This window comes from Pteropus vampyrus, unplaced genomic scaffold (genome assembly GCF_000151845.1).
Source record: "Pteropus vampyrus isolate Shadow unplaced genomic scaffold, Pvam_2.0 Scaffold101, whole genome shotgun sequence".
NCBI classification, from domain to species: domain Eukaryota; kingdom Metazoa; phylum Chordata; class Mammalia; order Chiroptera; family Pteropodidae; genus Pteropus; species Pteropus vampyrus.
In genome coordinates, this window is record NW_011888882.1 from 249,799 (window position 1) to 272,506 (window position 22,708).

Genomic DNA, 22,708 nt, shown 5'->3' on the forward strand with positions numbered 1-22,708 from the left:
GTAGACCTAATTCATGAGAGGCTTCCTTGCCCAAGACCACTTGATGAGCACTCCATTCAGCCTGTTAAATTTGATCTTAAGAGCTGCCAACAGCAGGACTCAATACCGTTACAATGTGACTTTATGGTCATCAAGAAACACCTATGCTGTCCTATTTAAACTAGAACACAAAAACTACCAAGCATCCACTCTTTTGCTTTCATGAGCTAACAGATTTTTGAAGGGATAGGAAAAATTTCAATTGCAGATTCACTATCATACATGCGACTGTATATGATTATGGTGCAGTCATATAAAGGGGAATCAAAAGCATCATTTTGAACAAAAACATAGAAGCAAAGTACTATGAATCACATGGTCGTACAATTAATCTAAAAGATACCATTCTTACTTTCTAAGTATGTATTATCTAAAAACAAAAACATATTAAGCATCCTTCTTTACAAGTGTAAGTGGTTTGGGAATGGCAATTAGAGGAATCTTTATTCACACATCAAGTGAGAGGGAAAAGGCAACATTTGCTTTTTGGTTCCCCTGTCTGATTACTTCTCAAGTCAACTCCCACAATGCTAGGCCACTGGACGATGCTGCTAAGGGACAAAACTTAAAGAACATTCCTAAGTAGTAGCCATCTTCAATTCATGGATTTATTCCTTCAGCATATATTTATTGAACACCTGTTATCCCTCAGGCACTGTTCTAGGAACAAAGATAGAGTGAAGAGAAAAATGGATGGTGCTTACATGGAAGAGAGAGAGTGCTCAATGAACTTAGCGAGGAACATCTTTTCTTTTAACTCTAATTTGTATTTTTTTTTTCCCTCTGCCCTTAATAAGACTGTTTTTTAAAAAAGAAACGTCTGAACATGTTTAATCCCAGAGTCCTTTGACTTGATTGACTAATGTCACAGGCTTATTTAGTACTGTGTGAGACTCTCTCCATTGTCCTTCACCACTCCTTAAAGCCACACCCCACTCCCACCTGTATCGTTTCTACAGAATTCTTAGACATTGTGTCTTATAATTTACACTGGTGTTTTGTCTGATTTAATGATTTTAAAACGTTTGGCTCCTTACTTTACAGTTCAGAAATACCAAGGAGAAAACACTATTCCAGGAAGCCTTTTTTATTAAAAAAAAAAAAAAAGGTGTGGCAGTTATACCGAACACATTACTGAGAGCTGGTGTTTATTGCCTCCTTCTTCATTCCAGGGCAGGCAGCTTGACATTGGCATGCCATATAATCTGAGTGAACCGGTGAGTAATCGCTTTTACTGTTAAGAACTTTACAGTGTTTACATTGATAAAAGGGGGGCAATGGTCAAATTTTATTATAATAAGAATAACTCCTAAGTAAAATCCCATTTATTTATCCCTGTTGAAAGAATGACAATCAAAAATAGTGAAGAGTCTGAATTATAGAATATTCAAAAATGAAGTCAGGGACAAGTGTATTGAAATGGAAAGAGCACATGAACAAGTCAAGTCCATGATTTTGATTCTATATAGCTGTGTGGCTTTGGGCAAATTATTTCATATTTCTGAGTCTTAGTTTTATTATGTGTTATTTGGGAGGGTTGGTTTAGATACAATTATATTCTAACAATTATATTTATGGTTTTATTACTTTTTGCACTTGTGTCCATTTATTCAACAAGTGTTTAGTGACTCAAGCATAAGTATGAACCAGGCACCATGCTAGGTAATAGAGACTTAAGAATGAATAAAATAGGGCATCTGTTTTAAAGGACTCTCAACCTTGTAAGAGAGACAGACACATACATAAAACCATGACCAGACAGAATGAAAGCCAGAACAGCATTGTGGGTGAGGGACAAAGAGAATAGAGAAGAGGAAAAGTACCTCACTTGCGTGTATGACCTTCGACCTAAAACTAGAAAGATAAAGAGTTTTCTAAAATGACTAGAGGAAAAAGGGTACACCAGTCAGAGGGAGCCCTTTGTGCCAAGACACAAAGATTTGAGGTAGCCTAACTTGTTCAGGAAAGTAAGAGTATGTCAACTTGCTTGGAAAACGGAGTCTGTGTGTGGAGGAAAGGAGGCGGAAGATAAGGTTGCCAATTTAGCCAGGGGGCAGATCACAGAGAGCTCTGTATACCATGTTGGAAACTGGGTTTCATTTACACACAAAATTTTAGGTAAGAGAAGGGTGTGATTAGGTTTAGTTTTTAAAAGGATTATCCCAAATGTGATTATAAGAGAGGTTCCCCATGAGGCCATTGGCAAGTGGTGGTGGGCACGGAAGAAAAGCAGGGGTAGTGAATGAGTGAGGAACCCAGATGGATTTCAGCTAATGAAGTGAGTCAATGGGACTGGGTGATGGATTATCCCTGGGCAACAAGTGGGATGAATGAAAGAGAAGACATCCTGGCTTCTGGCTCAGGCTACTCAGAAGATTGTAGCATATTAATGGGAAATTAGGAGCAAGAGCAAGTTGGAGGGTAGAAAATGAGGAATTTAATATTTCACATGCCGAATTTGCAGTACTTGTAGGCACTCAAATGGAAATGTCTAATGAGCAATTAGAAATCTGGGTCTAGAGCTCAGGAAGGAGTCTCAGCTGGGGTTCATACGTGAGGGATACTGACACCTAGGATGGTTGAAGCGGAGACAGTGGATGAGCTCACTCATGGAGAATTTGAAGAGCAAGAGAAAAGGCTGAGGAGAGGACACAGACCCAAAAAGGATGGGAGAGGAAAAATGACGACAAAGGAGAAGGAACTGAGAGGAAGGAGAAGGGGATCCAGGTCCGCTGTGGCCTGTGGAAAGAATGGTCACAATCACAGGCACAGACCTATCAAGTAAGGTTAGAAGAAATGGGCCGAATCTGTCCAAATAGGAGGCCAGGTCAGCTTTGAGAGAAAGTTTTCAGGGCAACTATGGAGTGAAAGCTGGCTAGTGGGCAACAGGCTTCCTGAAGTGTCAACCTATTTAGGTTTTGATCTGCTGCCTTCTGGTTGTGTCCCAGCTTTGAGTTATGTGAGGCCACCCCATCAACCCATGATATGTTCGACGTCATGCTCCCTCAGACTTTACCTGCTGTCAGACACTCAGTGGACAGTGTGCTCCCTGAAGTTTGAGTATTCTCTGGTTTCTCAGACTGCCCACCCAACTGAGCTGAACCCAACTCAGCACCCCTGCAGCAAACCACACCAGACCCTGCCCTGTCTGTAGACAGGACAACTCTGCTTAGAGTCAGGAAGATCTTGATCCCTTTGAGGACACAGATTCCTTGATAGATTTCTATTTCCAAAACTCTTTTTGTTGCTATTTTCAGGTGACGAAAAAGTCACTTTTTCAGTCACCATTGTCTCTTATTGAATCTTGCAGTGCATCCAAGGATGTCATTTTTGGAACTTTGTAGATCAGGAAAACTGTGCTTTAAAGTGTGTAAGTATTAATTATTTTTCTGTTTTGATACTAATTTTTCCCTCAAGAGAAAAGTTGTCTAAGAGGATTCTCATTTGAATTTCCCTTGGCTTTCACTTACTTGGCTTGTCTCTAAAGGGACTATACGATAGCCTGAGTAATGGGGAAAAAAATTGACATAGACGTTATTAATGCAACCAGAGACCAATAGAGGTTAACACAAACCATGAAACCCAAGGATGCCCAATTGCTCCAGCTAGAAAAGCCTTTTAGTAGAATGTCAGGTATTTGTTATATTTCCTAGTCCTTTGCTTTTCAAAATTTAATAGGCAATTAACTGGGGATCTTGTTAAAGTATAAATTCTGATTCAGTAGGTCTTGGGTGGGACCTGAGATTTTGCACTTGTAACAAGCTCCCAGGTGATGCAATGCTCGTGATCTCCAGACCCCTCTTTGGATAGCAGGGCCCAAGGTCATGTTCAAAGTTTCTCTGCAGGAAACACAGTAGTGATCTAATCCAGAGGTCACAAACACCTAGGTTTACTCTACTTTATGTAGGAAATACATCCCCCAATACTTTATTTTTCATTTTGAATTAATCTTGGCTTTACCCCTTAGTGTGTGACTTAGTTAAGGTCCTTAACCGCTTGGTACTTTACTTCATTTATTTTGTCAATAAATAAGAATAATAATCAAATATCCCTCCTAAAGATAGTGCCTGATACACTGTCATTACACGAGCTTATGTATAAGAGTTTTGTAATTTAAAAGTGGGTTGCATTATTTAGATTGTTCAGGTCGGAGATTTTTTTTTTCAATCAAATTCGTAAAGATCACGGTAACTTTGGATAATATGTTCATCAATATTAATGATTCAAATTGTTGCACTGAGTTTTAAATAAGGAAGGACATTAGCCTCTCCTTGAATATAGTCTTCTTAGCTTTTCTTGTATAGTACGTCCTCACAGATCTCTGTCACAGGAGTTACACATGCCCACTCTCATATTTGTGACCAAAATGTGAGGTAGGTGTTATCTGGACTTTGAAACTATTATACAGTATGAAAACACTTTACCTCTCCTTGGTAGCACTTTTTATGAATTTAAATTTAAATCATTGTTTGTCTAGTTATATGTTTAAGTATCTTTTTCCTCAGCATGCAAGCCCATCAGGGCAGGATGCTCTCGTTCCTGTTCACACTGTGTCTCCTGCACTGAACACTGTGAGGGGCAAATAGCAGATGATCCGACAACACTCACTGAGTGAATGAATGGGAGGTACCATTTGTTGTCAGAAATAGTCCAGGAAGCAGAGTGGACACTGGAGTGGGCAGTCTGAGCAGAGAAACCTGCTGGCCTTTCCTAGCTAGAGCTAATGATGGTTTTCATTTCAGGTTCTATCTTTCCTGGGCATCTGCCAACACACTTCATCATTCTGTAATCCTGGTTCATCACTGATTACCTCTTAGTTGACTGGGATTGTCGAGCAGACATCATGCTCCACCATTTTTCCAGTAATGCAAACAACATAATTTTTATAGCTGTTCCTTCAGTGGCCTGTCTGGACAGAAGGCCCTGCTCTGGGCTCCCTTGCTTTTGATTATTTTTTATTGGTTATTTGTCAATGATGAGACAAGCAATTAATTTGGAAGAAATGTATAACTAAATGTCATTAAAATTATTTACAACTTTGAAGATTTTAAATTGTTTTTCTTTCCTATGCAGAATGATACCTATGCCACAGTTTGTGAGGTAAGTTGGCAATCACTTATAAAAACGATGTCATTTAACTCCATGTCTTTATCTCTTGTTAAAACACTGTTAAAACAGGAATGTAAAAACCTGATTCATTCTCAGTGCACAGAAACATTCTTCTTGAGTGCTATGACTCTTGTCATAAGAATGACTGTATAATTCCATTTTGACACAAATATTTGCTGTGTTTTATATATCTACATGCATATATATGCATATAGGTGTGCATATCTGTTTTTATACGCGTGTGTGTGCATGTGCGCGCGCGCGCACACACACACACACACACACACACACACACACACACACACACACGTTGCTCTAATCTGGTTTGAAGGGTTCTAATGCCTGAAACCTGGGTGAGAGAGGGTGGTGGGGAATGAGGAAGCAGCAGATATAAGGATATCCTTGTCTTTGTTGATTTCATTTTCTTACTCATAAAGCATTTATCATTAAGTACAATGCATTAAAAGAAAAAAATTTAAGTCATAATTTTCTTCTGTATTCAACAAACTCTTCTGACAACATTTGGAAACACAGCTTATCTTTTTTTTTCCTGCTATGATAATGAGAGACTTCATGCTGACTCCTGCTGTCTAGGTCTCTTCATTTCCCACCGCCAGGCCCCTACCTGTGCTAGCTCTCTCCCCTGCACTTGATTTTCTCCTATTGTTCAGAAAGACTTTAGGATATTGATCTTTTCCTACTTAGTCTTCTCCAACTGAGCTTACCTCTCCTGGATTTCATACCCTTCAGAATTTGTTTTAGATTATTTGACAATAGGTATTTATGATAAAACTACATTATTTTTCCGTTTAAAATCTATATTGTAGTCTATTTAAATGTTCTCAAAACCAGAGAACCTTGCCTTGCCTATCTTACCTTGCCTGAGGAAGGAGTATAAATGAACATTCATTAGTAAAACAGAAAAATTCCCCTTTAATAGAGAATAAAACAAAGAAAATTAAATTGGAATATTTTCTCAATAGTCTGTGTTTACTCTGTACCTGAGTGATTTTTTTTTTCTTGGAAGTGGATGGTGGTGGGCATTGGCTAAGAAGAGATAAAACAGAGGGGAAAAGTCACCCCATATGTAAATAGATAAGTAAAGGTCTTTCCTGATTGAGATTAAAAAAAAAAACCCAAAACTGCCTAATAATATTTTGATGTGATTAAAGCAAAATTAGCCCCACTCCCAAAAATACAAAAACAAAACAAAACAAAACAAAACAAAACAAATGCAGTCTTAGGAAGACTGTGTGTAGAAAGCCAGAGTTATTCTTTCAGTCGTCAAAGTGGCCCAGAACTGGATTTCTAATGTGGTAGTTCCCCGTTAATCATTATGCTGCCCAGTTGTCCATGCTTATATAATGTAAATCTTTTCTTTCAGTGTTATAACTTATATAATTACTCTATTCTTTTCTATTTATACTTTGCTGTTTTACACTTCAAAATGTTATACTTTAAATAACATAGAACATAGAACATACATGTTCTATAGAGATAGAGATATATTTTAAATTCAGCTGCCCCCACCTTTAGGAAATCAAATCTTTAATCATTGGTGCTTTAACCTAGGAAACTTGGAGTTTTAGCACATGTACCTTGGAAGGAATAGTCTTGGAAGTGATAGCTTAGCAAAATATAAGTTGGAAAATAATGTTATCAAGTGGGAGAGCTTATCCCTGGTAATTTAAAACACAAATTAGAATATACTGTTCTTAAAGAATCTTTTTATGGCTTCTCATTGCTGTCTGAGAAGAATTACAAACTATCAGCAATCGCTGGCTCCCCTGCCTCATCCTGCCCCCTCTCCCTTGTCCTCCGTGCCAGCCACATTGTCCTCTCTTTCTCCTTTGAGTGTATGAGGCACATTCCCGCCTCATGGCTTTTGTGCTTCCCCAGATCTTTGCAAGCCCAGCTCCTTCTTATCACTTGTGTCTTGCCTTGAGAGTCACCTCTGCATGGTTCTCCCTGATCATCCTAACTAAAGTCTCCTTCCTGCCTAACTCATGCCTTTGACTTATTTTATTTTCTCCATAGCACTTTTCATAATATGTATGTATTTTATTTTTTTAAATGTGCTACTCTGTTATTGTTTATTTCCTTCTAAGAGAATGTAAATTCCATTAAGGCAGGGAACTTAACTTGTCTTGCACATCACCATATGCTTAGAGTCTAAAATAGTGCTTGGCACATAAACAGTATCAATAAATGTTTTTTTGAATGAATAATTTTTTTAGGAAATGAAGCCACAATTCATATAGAGAGGCTGCACTAGGAGCATTGCAAAAGAGTGGCAGGTGTGTCCTCTCTGTGTTACAGGAGTAAGAAAAGGCACTGATAGCACGAATATGGCCTGGGAAGCAAGAGTGGAGCCAGAGGGGTGATGATAAAGATGGTCTTATTGCTATGGTAAAAATGAGAATAGGGATGGGAACAGAGACAGTGGGCTGGTGTAGCCCCTGGAAAGTATGAACTTGGCTTCTGCAGTGAGAATGGCAGTCAGTACCCTGGGTATGCTATATAAATGTCCCCCTACTCCATCCCTACCTCTTCAGAGTCTTTAGGCTTAGATTCTATGAATTCCTTAAAAGCCACACCTTCAGATTCTGTTTGGCAATTTGAGCTTGAGAAACACTGGACTACTTCATTTGAAGTTCAATATTATTTAGATTGTATGTGTATGTGTGGGAGGGGGAGAAAGAGAGAGAGAGAGAGAGTGTGTGTGTGTGTGTGTGTGTGTGTGTGTGTGTGTGTGTGTGTGTGTGTTAAATGCTGGTAAAAGAATTGACCTTAAATGTTACCACAAAAAAGAAATGGTAATTATGTGATGGATGGAGTTGTTAGCTAACACTATGGTGGTCATCATTCTGCAATATATGCATGTACAAAATCAACAGGTTGTACACCTTAAACTTAAACAATGTTATATGTCAATTATATCTCAATAAATCTGGAAAAACACAGCTTCATGAAAGTAAACAAAACAGCTATAACACCTTGCTAGATCAAAATTTTATCTATTTTTTTTCTCTGAAAATGCAGGCAAAATAGACTCACTATTTCTCCAATAGTCAAGACTAGTTGTATTTCCAAATAAACATGATTTCATCTTCTTTCTTCTTTCTCAGTTTTCTTTCTTGAAAAAAAAATCCCATGTTACATGACAATTTTGCTGCCATTAGGTATATTTATTCTCTGCAATTAATGAACGTGTTGAATGTATTTTACTGAAACCTGCGAAGAAGATGTGAGAAGTATATTAAACCCTTAAGTTAAGTTAATATTGAGCCCAAACTGAGATGTTTAAATTAATCCTTAACTAAGCAAACCTGAGCTTATCAGGCTCCACTTCCTTTGTGCGCACAGATCAAACATTGGACAGCTACTATTTGCAAATCCCGGCCCTCTACCTGGGGTGTTTAGGCAAACACATTGTCTCATGGTTTCCACTATTATCATGAGACACAATAGCATGGTGTCCTAGGTATTATAAGTTAAATGAGAACAGGAAGATTGATCACGATTATGTTATAGTTTTACAATGTGCCTTTTCTCCCAGTTTATTTATTTATTTATTTTTGTAGATAATGTTAATGCATCTACTGAGTTGCAGGAAATTTGTGTCTCAGTCATCAAAATGTTTGGTTAACAAGATATAATATTACTCATCATTATGTTTTTGTAGACCTTAAAAATTTAACATTGATATTAAGACATTCATTAAAATGTACAGTTACTATAAATTTTATAATCAGTTTTTAATTTTTCAAGGAACACATGAATATGTGAAATAAATAGGTATAATTTTAGGATAGAGTTTTAGGTTATTAGTTCACCAAACCTTTGACTAAGATGGGAAACATAATTGCATTGTTCAGCTCAGTGTTTTTTCAGACTGTGGAGTATCACCCATTACAGGGTTATGAAATCAAGTTAGTGAATAAAGAGTCACAATAAACAAAATGAAATGAAATAGAACAGAACAGGACAGAACAGAATAGAACACATGAGATTGCATCACAGGTAATTACTTTTTGTGATAAAAATATTCTTACATTAGATTGTAATGATGACTATACAATTTCTGAACTGTACATTTTAGATGGGTGAATTTTATGATATGTAAAATATATCTCAACAAAACTTTAAAAAGGAAAAAAGAAAGTACTGTTTCAAGAATTTTTTCCCCCTAACGTGTGTATTGTTTTGTTACATGTGTTTTTAAATTTGGGACATGGTCAAAAATATTTGAAAGGTGCCTTTCTAATCCCATAAGCAAATGAGAACTTTAAGTATTATGGTTGAAATAATTGATGTATAGGTGTACTTAAATATCAGCATTCAGATTTCAAATTTAATTGAAGCTTATCAGCCAAAGCAGTACGTAAGCTGACTGACTATTGTGCTACCTGTCTCCACAGAGAGAATCATGTGAAGTGGGCTGCAGCAGTTCTGAAGGTGCATATGAAGAGGAAGTGCTAGGTAAGCAGACACGTGACTATTACCGAAAATAATCCTCATCGCTCTAGGAACCTATGCTTATATAAGGATAATGAGCCACCTCTTAAAATATCTAGCTTCTACATCTCTTTGTCTGTCTTCCTGTCAGTCTGTCTGTCTATATCATCTATCCATCCATCCATCCAACCATCCGTCCACTTCAATAATTTCAAATGTGGAAGCCATTTTGAGAGATTCAATGAAACTTCTTTCAGAACAAAACAGAGAAAACACAGCATATGACTGATGTTTAGAACTTGAGATTTTGCCCTCAGTTCAGTAGACGCAATTACTTCTATTTTAATGAGTGAGAAAAATGTGAATCCTGAGCTGATTTGAAGTCAGGAAATGCCATGTTTAATGAACTAAAAGTATAGGAATTTTTATTTAATGTTCATTTCATTATTCAGCTGGCAGTTATTCAGTGAAGTACCTGCCATAGATATGGCTCCCTAAAAGACTCTGGGGAATTTGCAGAAAATATAGAAGCTATGCTTCTCATTGTTAGATTTGGAATAGATAAAGAACTTGGTTGTATATGTCTCCAGCTCCCTCTGCCTGATTTCAGAGTAGGTGGGGTGTGTCTAAGTGTGTGAGTTCTCTAGTGATTTTTGAAGAACCAACACTTTGATAACTCATAACCTGTATGTTAGCAGCTATCTTTTCCAGAATTCCCCAGGGTCTCCTCCTACTAACAAATAGTTTCCTCCAGACTGGGACATGATTGGCTCTTCCTTAAATTGTAGCCTTGTTTCGATGGCTTACACATTTCTCTCAGTGGCCAATGGAAATTGGAAGGAAGAGCTTGCGGTGCTGTCCTGCTTTGCGTCTGCCCTTTCGTGTATCACAAAAGACCCTCCTTGACATTTCTATGGAGAGGTAGTGATATCACATTTTTTTTTCCCATCTAAGTATCCAGGACTTAGCTATGGATAAAAATTTATATTCTGTGGTTTCCAAATTGTGTACCAAGGTGCCCCAGAGCATCAGGTCTACCTCACAGGGAGGCCTGGAGCATTATAAATAGTGAGGGAAATGTAGGAATAGTCGACATCTGTTGGACATTGCTGGAACTACTAGCTGGAGGTAGTTCATGATATAAACAATGGATTGTACTATGTTCCTTTCTCGGATACCATATCTCTGTGATGCGTGTGTGTGTGTGTGTGTGTGTGTGTGTGTGTGTGTGTGTGTGTGTGTATGAGATTGCTGTGATAAAAAGCAAGTACCAATGTGGAACAGAAAATGAGGATGGAGGTACCCAATTTGATGACGATATTGGAGATGTTGTGCAGTGCCCAATAGGTACATAGATCCCATTAGTATGCAATTATTTTTATTAAAGGATGAAATATATTATTTTGTCTTTAAATTTATGTGATAGGACATGCATACTTAAGTTATAATAATAAATGGAACTGTTAGATAATTCTTTTGGTCCGGAGAGTCATGAAAAAATTACTGAGAAACTAAAAGTGCCAGAACTGGGAAACTTTGGGAAACTTTAATTTACATCCTTTTCTTATATTCTGAAATTATACTACCAAATTATTTATGCAATTCTGTTAGAATACCAGCATAATCAGTGCTTTATTTTAAATTTCTAATTAGCTTTGGCTCAGTGGCTGTGTACCACTAGCAAATGAGATGTACCCAGTCTAAATACGGGCATTTGTGCTTATAGACTGTATCTTTAGTTTGTCATGATGAATCTTTTTGCCCATGTATCTAAAACCTTGTTTGTCTCTAACCCATGATCCATTTTTCTGTGTGTCTGCAATATTATTCTATTCGAGATCCCCTCCATGCCCCTTTGTACATGACAGGAATGATAATAGCTAATAATATATTGAAATATAAATAGCTAATATTTATTAGGCATTTGTGAATCAAGTATTGTTCTAAATAATTTATAGATATATGCTCTTTTTATCTTTGGAGATATAAATGTTATTATCATCCTTATTTTACAGAGACAAAAATGAGTCTCAAGTGTAAATACTTGCATGGGGCTGCATAGATAGAGACGATGCAACTTGAATTATAACCCAGCTGTCTCAGTGCAGAGCCTTTCCTTATCCACTCTGCTATGTACTGTAGTAATAGTAGTATATAGCTCAGTTTAGCTTCTCTTTCTCATTTGGTTCACTCTTGTCTTGACATCTTAGAATAAACCTACTTTACCTCTGTTTTTCCATATGTATCACCATGGCTTTGAAACATGTCTTTTTTTAACTATGAAATTTATGTTTACTTGTACTTACAAAACTCTGGTCCCTTCTGCCCATTTCTCAACTTACATCTTTTCTGATGCCTTGAGATTCTTCCTTACTTTGCTGACAACTCCATCAATCCCCTTCAAGCTATCCCACAGTTTATTCCAATCCCTGCTATTAAGCATTTCATACCATTAAAGGTGAAAAGTGGAACTGTGCTTTGTATTGTTAGAATAGTCAAAAATGACCACAAATAGAGGAACCAGCAGAGAAGGGTTGGGCTACACCCCCTGGGGGGCTAGACCCTTAGATGACAATAGCTCACAGACTATTCTAGTGGTGTGGATCTTAATTAGCCCAGAATCTACATCTACAGTAATTAGAATTGTGCCAACTGTTAGAAAGAATGAAGTCATGAGAGTTTGTATTTAGCCATTTTAAGCTCCTTACAAAAATTTACCATATTTTCTCAATCAGAGTAGTGATTCTTTTTCTATAAAAGGAAGCTTATCCTCTAAGTTGAGGCAAGGATGCCTGCTTTTGCCACTTCTATTGAACATAGTACTGGAAATCCTAGCCAGAGCAATTAGGCAAGAAAAAGGCATTCACATTTGGTGGATCTAATAACAAGCATTTAAATTTGAAAAGAGGAAGTAAAATTATATGATCTTATATATGGAAAACCCTAAATTACCTCAAAAGGGCTGTTGAACTAATAAAATAATTCAGCAAAGTAGCAGGATTTAAAGTCAACACTCAAAAATCAAATTGCATTTTTATATACTAATAATAAACAATCTTAAAAGGAAATTAAGAAACCAATTCTATTTACAATAATATTAAAAAGAATAAAATACTCAGGAATTAATTTGACCGAAGAAGTGAACAACTTGTAAAATGAAAACTACAAAACATTTCTAAAATAGAGTAAATAAATGAAAAGACACCCCATATTTATGGGTTGAAAGACCTAGATTGGTAAGATGTCAATAATAATAAAGCAATCTACAGATTTAATGCAATCTCTATCAAAATCTCAAAGGCATTTTTTTGCAGAAATGGAAATACCCATCTTAAAATTCATGTGGAATCTCAAGGGCCACAAGTCCTAAAAAAAAGAATAAAGCTGCAAGACTCACATCTCCTGATTTCACAATTACTACAAAGCTACAGTAATCAAAACAGTGGGGTGTTGCCATAAAGGCAGATATATAGACCAGCGGACTAGAATAGAGAGTTTGGAAATAAATCCTTACATATGTGGTAAAAACAGCTGAATATAAAATCCTTCAAGTACAATTATTTGCACATATAAAAATAATTTGTTGACAAGATGGACAATAACAGCAGAATTATAGTGTAAAATATAAAAACAGAGTCTTGGGATTGATGTCCTGAGGTGATGGATGGTTCTGGAACCCACCTCTCTGGCCTACAGAGAAGTGATATTGCAGGAGAAAACTGGACAGTCTTAAAACACTTCATGTTGCTTGCCTGTAAAAAAAAAATAAAAGACTATCTTAAGAGATAACAGTGAATTCTATGGAGAAAAAAAGCTGCCTGACTGGCTGATTTGAAAAAATAAACCAATCGAATGTGTGCATCACTCATTCAGGTGAATTATTGTAGCAAAGATGTAGTCGTAGCAAGAGAATCCTGAGAGCAGTAGATGAGACAGGCACCCTCTCTCCTGCTTTGACAGAGAGGGGTGCATGGTGAATGAAATCTTGTTTTCTCCCCAGAAAATTCAGACCTCCCCACTGCACCCTTTGCTTCTTCCATTGGAAACCGTAGTGTGACATTACGATGGAAATCTGCCAACATCTCTGGAATAAAATACATCATTCAGTGGAAATATACACATCTTCTGGGGAGCTGGACTTACACTGAGGTATGAAAATCTATCTATGTACTTAAACACAGACTTTATTTTCCCAAGTTATTGAAAGTGCCAAATTACTACAGATAATTTTAGGTATAAAGACATTCTGGAAAGGATTCAAGCATAAAATGAGTTGTTGGCTTAGATGAATTTTAATCTCTGCTACTCTATAACATGTTAATCTAAACGCTTTGTTTTTGAGGATAATATATTATTGAACATATATATTATTATTTCAGCACATCATCACATAATCAACTACTCATTATTGATCATTATCTGCCCATCTCATTTAAAATTATTCTAATAAGATGGAGAAAGGGAGGTCATCAGGACTATCTCTATTAGGAAAACATGAGTCCATTCAAAGAAAAGTAGCCCCAAGACACCCAGTATTGTAACATAGAAAAATTAAAGCATTGTGGCAAAGGACAAATAACTGAATCCATAGCTTTGCAGTTTTGAAGAAAGGAAGACTTTCTGTGTGAATTGTAAAGACTGACATCTGGGTTGCTCACCTCTAAGCTCCAGGCCTCCATATCATCTGGTCTGGTGGACCTTAGGTCACCCCATATCCAGAAGGCCACCCTTCTTCTACAAATTAATCTGTGGAGTTACAATGTCTTGGTGGGGGCGGCGGTGAGTCTATAAGGGCTGATTATTGACCTCTCATTGATCTAGGCCGTGTCCAAGCTCTCATATGTAGTAGAGCCCCTGCATCCCTTCACAGAATATATTTTTCGAGTGGTTTGGATCTTCACAGCCCAGCTGCAGCTGTATTCTCCCCCCAGTCCCAGTTACAGGACTCATCCTTACGGAGGTATGGCTTGTGCATGTTGCTTGTGAAATAAGGAGATTATCCTAAAGTTTTGGCATAATTGGTTTTTATTTTAAACAACGAAATAATTTTTTTCCTTCACTAACTGACCCATTCAACAAGTAAGCATCTAAGTGCCAAGTAGTGTTCTAGGTGCTCATCATACCTCTATGATCAAAACAGAAAACCCTGCTCTTGTGGAACTCATGTTTTTATGAAAGAGAAATTAAGCAGTAAACATAATAAAGAAGGAAAGGATTTGAAAGTGGGAAGGTGCTGTGCACTATGGCAAGAGGAACATTTTAAGTAGGGTCTGTCCTTTAGGAGATTAGAAATGGCAGAGGTCGAGTGGTGGGAGAGTCAGGTTGCAGTACTAAATAAGGTGGTCAGAATAAGTCTCAATAAGCCGTTAGGAGTCATGGATGGTTTTAAAGCAGAGGAGTAGTTGCATCACACGTTTCTTAAAAAGATAATTTTGGCAACTACGCATAGAATGGATTGAGAAAATGAGAGAGATTGGAAAGTGCAGAGCTAGAGACCACCTGGGAGGTTATTACATGCATTAACATTTTATCTGAGGTGATTAAAAATATAGTACATATACTGGAGAATTTCCTGATTTCTTCTTTTGAAGATGTAGTTTCTACACCAGGAAAAAATTTCAAGCCTAGAGCCTTTTAGGGAGATGGATGCCTAGGGTAGACACCTGGGGTGAATTCTCTGGTGCCCTCGCCCTCAGAGTGAGCTAAGGGGACCTGGGAGGACTTACTCCAGGTCAGATGTTGGATGTCCCCACCCCTCAGTCCTGGAGATTCAACTGTGTTCAGAGACCCTCAGATTGAACTAGGCCTTGGACCTAAGTAAGTATACCTGGACAGCTGATGAAGTTGGTTGGGGCATTTCTCCCCTTCCCTGATTAGTGTCCTCTTTTTCCTCATTAGAGTTTAGGGTATGTGTGGCATCTCCGCTGGTTATTTCCTGATCATCCTTAGAACCTCAGGTCAGATGCTGGCCTAGGGCCATATTTGAAATGTTCCGGAGCAGAGGTGGAATACATACACCTTCTTTGTTCGACTGATTCAAAATGTCACTGGATCATTTTCCAGTGCTGGAGAGGTACTGTGGTCCAGTGCCTTTGGCTAATCAAATCAAAATAATAATAAAAGCCAATTTTGCTTTCCATTTCTGGGCCTTTCTCCGGGTTTTGCAAGCCCACATACCTTCCAGGTGTTCCAGACCCTCTTCCAGGTGTCCTTTCCATGGATAGCATCTCATGTTTCAATTCATGTTTCCAGCCACATCAAAACTTGTAAATTTATTTGTTTGTGTTCCATTGCCTCATGGCTCTATTCTCTTTTAGCTATGGGACATATATGATTTTATTTGATATAAGGGTCCTTATGAAGATAATTTCTTAACCAAGTGGAATGGTTTTAGGCAAAGAATACCCTTCTGACCAACCTTTCAGATAGGATTTTTGTGCAGAACATTTGGACAATAATCACATATTGCATCTAACTTGCTTGAAGTGGAGTGAATCATGGCTGGGCAGTGACCCTAATAAATTGGGTTTTTTGACATAATTCAGTGGCAGATGATTCCTACTTTCCTCTTCACGAAGGTGACTGAGTGCATGGAGCAGAGGAATGATGCCAAAGATTAGTTTGAGAGTTGGAGAGGAATTGTATCAGAAAAGGGCTGAGAGATCAATCAAGAGAACTTTTTAAAACTCATCCAGTGGGAGGGCTGAACCGTCTCATTTCTCTCAACTGTAATGAATCAGATCATGTGCCAAAAGTGTTCAGAAGTCTAAGAAGAGCAAAGTGACATCAAAGTAGGCCTTTTTATGGAAAGAGGAAGTAACAGAGTGTGGTTTCAGGCAGTGGGAGATATGGGAAATAGGTGGGGACATGGATGGAAGATAGGTTGTTAGATAATTTGTTTTCCTTTCTGTTCCTTTGCCACTTAGGTAGTTTCTAAAGTCTGAGTGGACATTTTATTAATTAATGTATGCTCCTTCGATCCTTTGTAAGGGAAGGAGTGTAGCTGAAGCACAATCAACCTGGATTTCAAGGGATCTTGGGAGCTGGGGGAAGGGAGGTATAGTCTGGGTCAGCAGAGCCAGCAAAAGTGCAGCACACTGTTCTAATTCATGCTTATCTGAACCTATATCTTCAGCTGGAACTAGTCAGGCCACAGCATTCTATTGAGTGACAAGGCCCCAGGCCTTAATCCTTTCAACTCATGTTAATCATTGACTCTAGTTTTGTTACAGATTCTCTTCTTCCCAACTTGTTTCCACACCATATTCAATTCATTTAAGTCTCTGGAGACTTTCAACAGCTTTTTTTCTGGAACATTTATCCTATTTGTATACTTACACATTTAATTTTAAGAAAATAACATTAGAAAGAGTTCCTCAGGAAAGTAGCTAAGTGGTAAGATTTAGGAATCAAGAGTTGCAGCTCATAGATATCTTACCACCTTCTTTCTATCGCTTATTTTGAATGTTAATAAAAATATTTCATTTGTGTTAGCTTTTCAAAAAACAAAACGTTTTTTCTATCCTATTTCAAAACATAAGCCCTGTACATTTTCCTGTTCACTGTGTCCCCGTTATCTCTTCTAGTTCCTGAAACTGCTCCTTTCATTAGGAATATCGAAAGTTCGAGTCCTGACACTGTGGAAGTCAGTTGGGCTCCACCCCAATTCCCAGGTGGACCTATTTTGGGTTATAACTTAAGGCTGATCAGCAAAAATCAAAAATTAGACTCAGGAACACAGAGAACCAGTTTCCAGTTTTACTCAACTCTACCAAATACCACCTACAGGTAAGAATTAAGTGGTGCAAGGAACATGTAACTAGCATGGCTGCAAGCATGATAATTATTTAAGCAATGTGGCTAAAAAATAGTTTAAATGTGTTTTGAGAAGTCCCATCGACTCTCTCCTGTTGGGATGAAGTTACTGTGTTTTTCCTCAAGTTCGCATGCTTAGTAGATTATACCACCCTAAGCAAAAACATTCTCAAGTATTTCTATTATATTCAGAGGATCCTTATAAATATGGGCTAATGAAGACATCATAAATACCATGAATATCTTTTCTTCATTTAATCCTACATGACAAGAACTAAAAAGGTGAATTTCTGTTAATGATATTTTTTGTTTACCATTTGGGGGATTATTTTATTATTGCTAGCTTTTCTAGCATTTACTAAGACCATTTAAATTAAGGGAGGAATGGGGGTCATGCAGATAGCAGAGTTCAATTTTTGACCTCTGTGACCCTGAACTGTTCTATAGGGAATGCAAACAAGGATATGATTGATGGTCATTTTAGTGCCTAGCAGTGGCACCAAGTAACTAGATACGGGCATTGTCACATCATCCCTTAAATAGAAACATTATTGCTCCTTCTATTTTTATCTCCTATTCACACCATGCCATGTGAAACACATTTCTCCAAATTGTTTTTGGAATAGGTTTTCTATTGCAGCAGTAAATGAAGTTGGTGAGGGGCCAGAAGCAGAATCGAATATTACCACTTCATCCTCAGCAGGTACGGCCCAGGGGTGCTCTTCTGTTACATGGAACTGAGGGGTTGGCAAGGGTGGGTTCAGATCTCAGAGGTCCTGGGTCACCTGGTGTTCCCCCAGACCCCACCTCTTCTGTCTAAAGGGACAGTCTTTTGCGTACCTCAAGCAAATCCTTGGTTTCAGTTGAAATCGCTAGTGATCGTGACTCACATTTATACACTTAGGGGATACATATAGCCTTTCTGCCCTAACCCCCATTTTATATTGTATATCATCATTTAATACATACCAGATATCTTTTCTTCCAGTCTCCTTAAGATTTTTAAATATATCTGGACTTAGTAATTTACATTTTACCATTTTGAATATTCCAGAGACCAAATTAGCTTTTGTTATTATTTTATAAGTACCCTTCTTTTGGGTTTGGCATTTTAGCAATTGCCTTAAGAGTTTGAATACTTACTGCATGATGTGTATGTGAGCAAAATAATAAAGGAAAATACTTCCTAAGAAGCACCAAAATTACTTTGGGGAAACTAGTAAAAGAGTTTTGAATAACACACAGGGTCTGTTTTCTATTTTCACCAGAACCCCATTTGCTGACTTAACTTGCCCCTTACCCTAATTGACGCACAGCTATGCCAGAGTGTATTGAATGTCACCTATCACCAGCCTTCGTTTTTTTTTTAGCTGTTACTATACTCTAGGAAAGGAGAGGTGTTTTTGCTATGCAAAAACCATGTCCAAAGAGCAAGTTAAATATAGACCAGGCTTAAGGTTGTTGTTACTGTGATTATTGCATAACATTTAATGTTAATTGTCCTAAAAGTGTTCACCAGCACATGCTTCATTGGTCTCCAGTTGAGCAATACATCAGGCAGAGTTCTGCAGTCCTCAAATTTCATTCCCCTAAGGATTTTTCTCCTGCCTCAAAGGGAGAGCTATTAAAGACAAAGCGAAGAACACCATGTGTGTGCTATGCAACAACTCACTTTGACCTGGGCCAGACCACCTCCACCAAGCAGTCAAATTCTTATGGCTGAGGGTAATGGGCTGAACTCCATTTGGGGCCATGCTGTTGAGAATGGTGATACCTCACGTGATGCTATTTTGAGGGCATTTAAGGGCATGTATACATACAACCTACTTGATGGACACTCTACTTCCTACCCCAATCATAGAATGATGTGATTTATACTCAACTTGAAATAGCTCAATGTCTTCAAATAAAAGCTGAACAACCTCTTTCAAGTGCTAGTGCCCTCGCTTTGGAGGGCGGTATTGATCTTTTTCTGTCAATGTGCATACAATTGTCCTGTCTGTAAATCGTGTTGTTGTTTTAGTTCAAGAAGAGGAGCAGTGGCTCTTTCTATCCAGAAGAACTTCTCTCAGAAAGAGATCTTTAAAACATTTAGTAGATGAAGCACAGTGCCTTCAATCAGATGTTATACACCGTAACATTACAGGTCAGTATGAGAGAGAAATGTTTCCTTAATGTGAAAAGAAAGATCCAAATTGGCTTGTATTTTAATTTCTTCATTAAAAATTAAAGAAATAAATGATCTTTTATGTAAGTTTTTTTTTTTTTTTTTTTTTGGTCTGGTGTTCTATAATAATATGTGTATGTTTGTATGGCTCTTCTAGGAATATCAGTTAATGTCCACCAGCAAGTTGTTTATTTCTCTGAAGGAACTCTCATATGGATGAAAGAGGCTGCCAACATGTCTGACATGTCTGACCTGAGGATTTTTTACAGAGGTTCAGGATTAATTTCGTCTGTCTCCATAGACTGGCTTTATCAGAGAATGTATTTCATCATGGATGAATTGGTTAGTCTGAGAATTTAAAGTGAATAACCAGATGCTGATACTGAAATGCATATTTTGGTACATTTACAAGAAAACACAATTCTTTCATTCAATAACTACTTACTGATTATTTACTATGTTTTAGACACGAGGTTAGCAGTGAATCATAGATCTGGTCTATAGGAGGGTTTTGACTTTATCTAGTAGTAGTCCTGATCTACCATTAAATCATCCTTATTCCTGATTTTTCAGAGCCATGAGTTTATACAAATAATAATTCATCTTCTATAAGATAGTGGTGGTACCTGTGTTATCACTAGGTAAGACTGCCAATCATGATCAAAATAGGTTACAAGCATTTTAAATTATCTAATAACCAGGGGTAACTTTAGTAGATCTCTGAAAATACAACATTAATGAAATCTTGAGGAGACACATGATATATTTCAAGTTTTCTTTCTTGAGAGGGATAGGCTTAGCATAGTCACTATGGCTGGAAGTTTGGACACAGCCTAAATATTAAAAATAGCTGAGTGCTTTCACAAACCTGAAAAATATGTACTTGAATCTTACCGATGCCACTAGGAGAATCAACTCATTAGGATTTAGGAGATAAAACTGACTTTTAAGGGCACTTTTATGTTTTCAAAAAGTGCTCAGTGACCAGCACAATTATAAGCACAGAGTGGATGCTCAAGAAATACATGTTGGCCAAACTGATAGACACTAATCTTCCTGACGTAATTTTGATTCTTTAGGTATGTGTCTGTGACTTAGAGAACTGCTCAAACATTGAGGAAATTACTCCTCCCTCAATTATTGCACCTCAAAAAATTGTAGCTGATTCATACAATGGGTAAGTGTTAACCTTGTATATATGAGTTATCTTCCATTGGCAAGAATATTTGGGAAACTTGCTTGCTCATGAAATGTTATAGTACCAGATGAGCCTATCCATTTATCTTATTTCAAATTTAATTAAATCCAGGCAAAGTTAGAGCTATGAGGAAACTTCTTTCAAACTTGTTCTACAACTTCTCTAGTTAAGTAGTTTTTCTTCTCTCATTCACAGTAAAATGGGGGTATATGGAAAAGACATCTTGTCTGGGACTCAGGGATCTGGGTTCTAGTACTGGATTTGTCACTATTTTATGGCACAACTCAAGGTCTCACTGCTCCCTGTGAGAAGCCCTTCCTGCCCCCGTTTCCTCTTTTCATTGCACCCTTTCTTTTGCTGAGCAGTTCAGTGCCAGTTCATTTCTTGGTTTGGTTCTCACACCTATTAAGAGAATGATTTCGTGAGAATGCTGTCAGCATCCACCTTAGGAGACAGGAATTGATAGTTAATAACAAGTATAAATTTTCCATTACAAAAATTATTCCCTACCCCATTGTTCACTACAAATGAAATGGACACATTTTAGCTCAGCTGTGCTGCTAGAATGTAGTAGGACCTCAAGCAAGTAACTTCATTTCTGTGACCTTCATTTTATCCATCCTTATGGGAATGACAATAATACTTACCCAGCTGGGCTATTTTGAGGATTGAATGAGGTGTTCACGATGAATGTATTTTGTGATCTCCAAATGCACATACATGTAAAGGATGGAAACATAGGAAGTTGTTTTGGAGTTATTCCTTAAATATGACCAGATAATCATAGGTTAGTAACAAATAAGCAAGGCCAATGTTTGTAAGATTAAACTTCTTTTTCCTATAGGAATAAAGTTGTTTTCATTTGAATGAAAAATAATATAGCCCATAACATTTTTTATTTTTCACAAATTGACCTTCTTGAAAAAGAGCATTCATCATTGATTTAAAATCAAGTTTTTCTATTCATATTCATTCATAGTTTACTAGATATTTGTTTCAATATCTTAGGTTTGAATGAATTACTGAATTATAGAAAGTTTTTTTGAAAAATCCTCTGTCGTAAGGAAAATACTTTGGACTCTCTGGATCTTATTTTTCTCATTTGTAAAAATCTAAGATCCTATGAAATATAACTTTGGTGCTGGCAATTACACAAAATGACTCATCCTAAGGGTAATGAATTTCACCCACTAAGTCAATCCCTCAAACTATGTCTCAATTAGGTTTTTGGTGGCTCTTTTTCCCATTAGAACAAAATTAATTTGTGCTTAGGTTTTAAGAATATGACTAGAAATGATGATAATTAATAGTGCTTCTAAGTGCATTACTTCCAATAATTCATTTAATCCTTGTTCAATACTATAATCCAGATACTTTTAATATCCTAATTGTATAGCTAGGAAAGCAAAGTACAGGTTGACTTAGTAATTGCCCAGGATCGCAAAGCTATTTTTCAGTGAAACCAGTATGTGACTTCCTGCTCCAGAGCCTGTCTTCTAATCATCTCCTCATACAATAATACAGTTTCTGAAACAATCAGATATACCTTTAGCAACATTTTTATGGAATGTTCCTAAAAATTCCAAATGTGTGAAATTGTTGATTCTCCTGCTATTAAAAATGGTTTCCTTTATGCTGTTTCTTTTTCGCACCATCGAATTAGTCACTTACTGCATTTGCACTTACTATAAACCTTTCCCTTTGCTCCCAATCCCTGCTTCATCCCCATCACCTGTCTTTTTCCGTCCAAACCCCTGCTCTCCTTACCTCTCTCCTCTCTTTATTTTCCTCTCCAAAGCAGCAATGAGTATTAAAGATGTACATTTCACCCTGCTTCAGTATAAGGATTATAATCTTTACCCTAGATCTTTTTCCTTTTATCTACTCTAAAATCCCTCCAAATTCTCTTAACAATTTAAATT

The 22,708-nt window shown here is 37.2% G+C and overlaps 1 protein-coding gene across 1 annotated transcript in view; it reads left to right on the plus strand.

The window, feature by feature from the left end:
- Window positions 1–22,708, plus strand: part of ROS1 (ROS proto-oncogene 1, receptor tyrosine kinase) — a 101,881-nt gene that overhangs the window by 8,522 nt on the left and 70,651 nt on the right. The window contains 10 exon segments of the mRNA XM_023533366.1: window positions 3,350–3,409; window positions 5,113–5,139; window positions 9,570–9,630; window positions 13,607–13,755; window positions 14,428–14,566; window positions 17,193–17,394; window positions 18,048–18,124; window positions 19,445–19,567; window positions 19,746–19,930; window positions 20,668–20,765. Coding sequence (XP_023389134.1) covers window positions 3,350–3,409; window positions 5,113–5,139; window positions 9,570–9,630; window positions 13,607–13,755; window positions 14,428–14,566; window positions 17,193–17,394; window positions 18,048–18,124; window positions 19,445–19,567; window positions 19,746–19,930; window positions 20,668–20,765 — 1,121 coding nt within the window.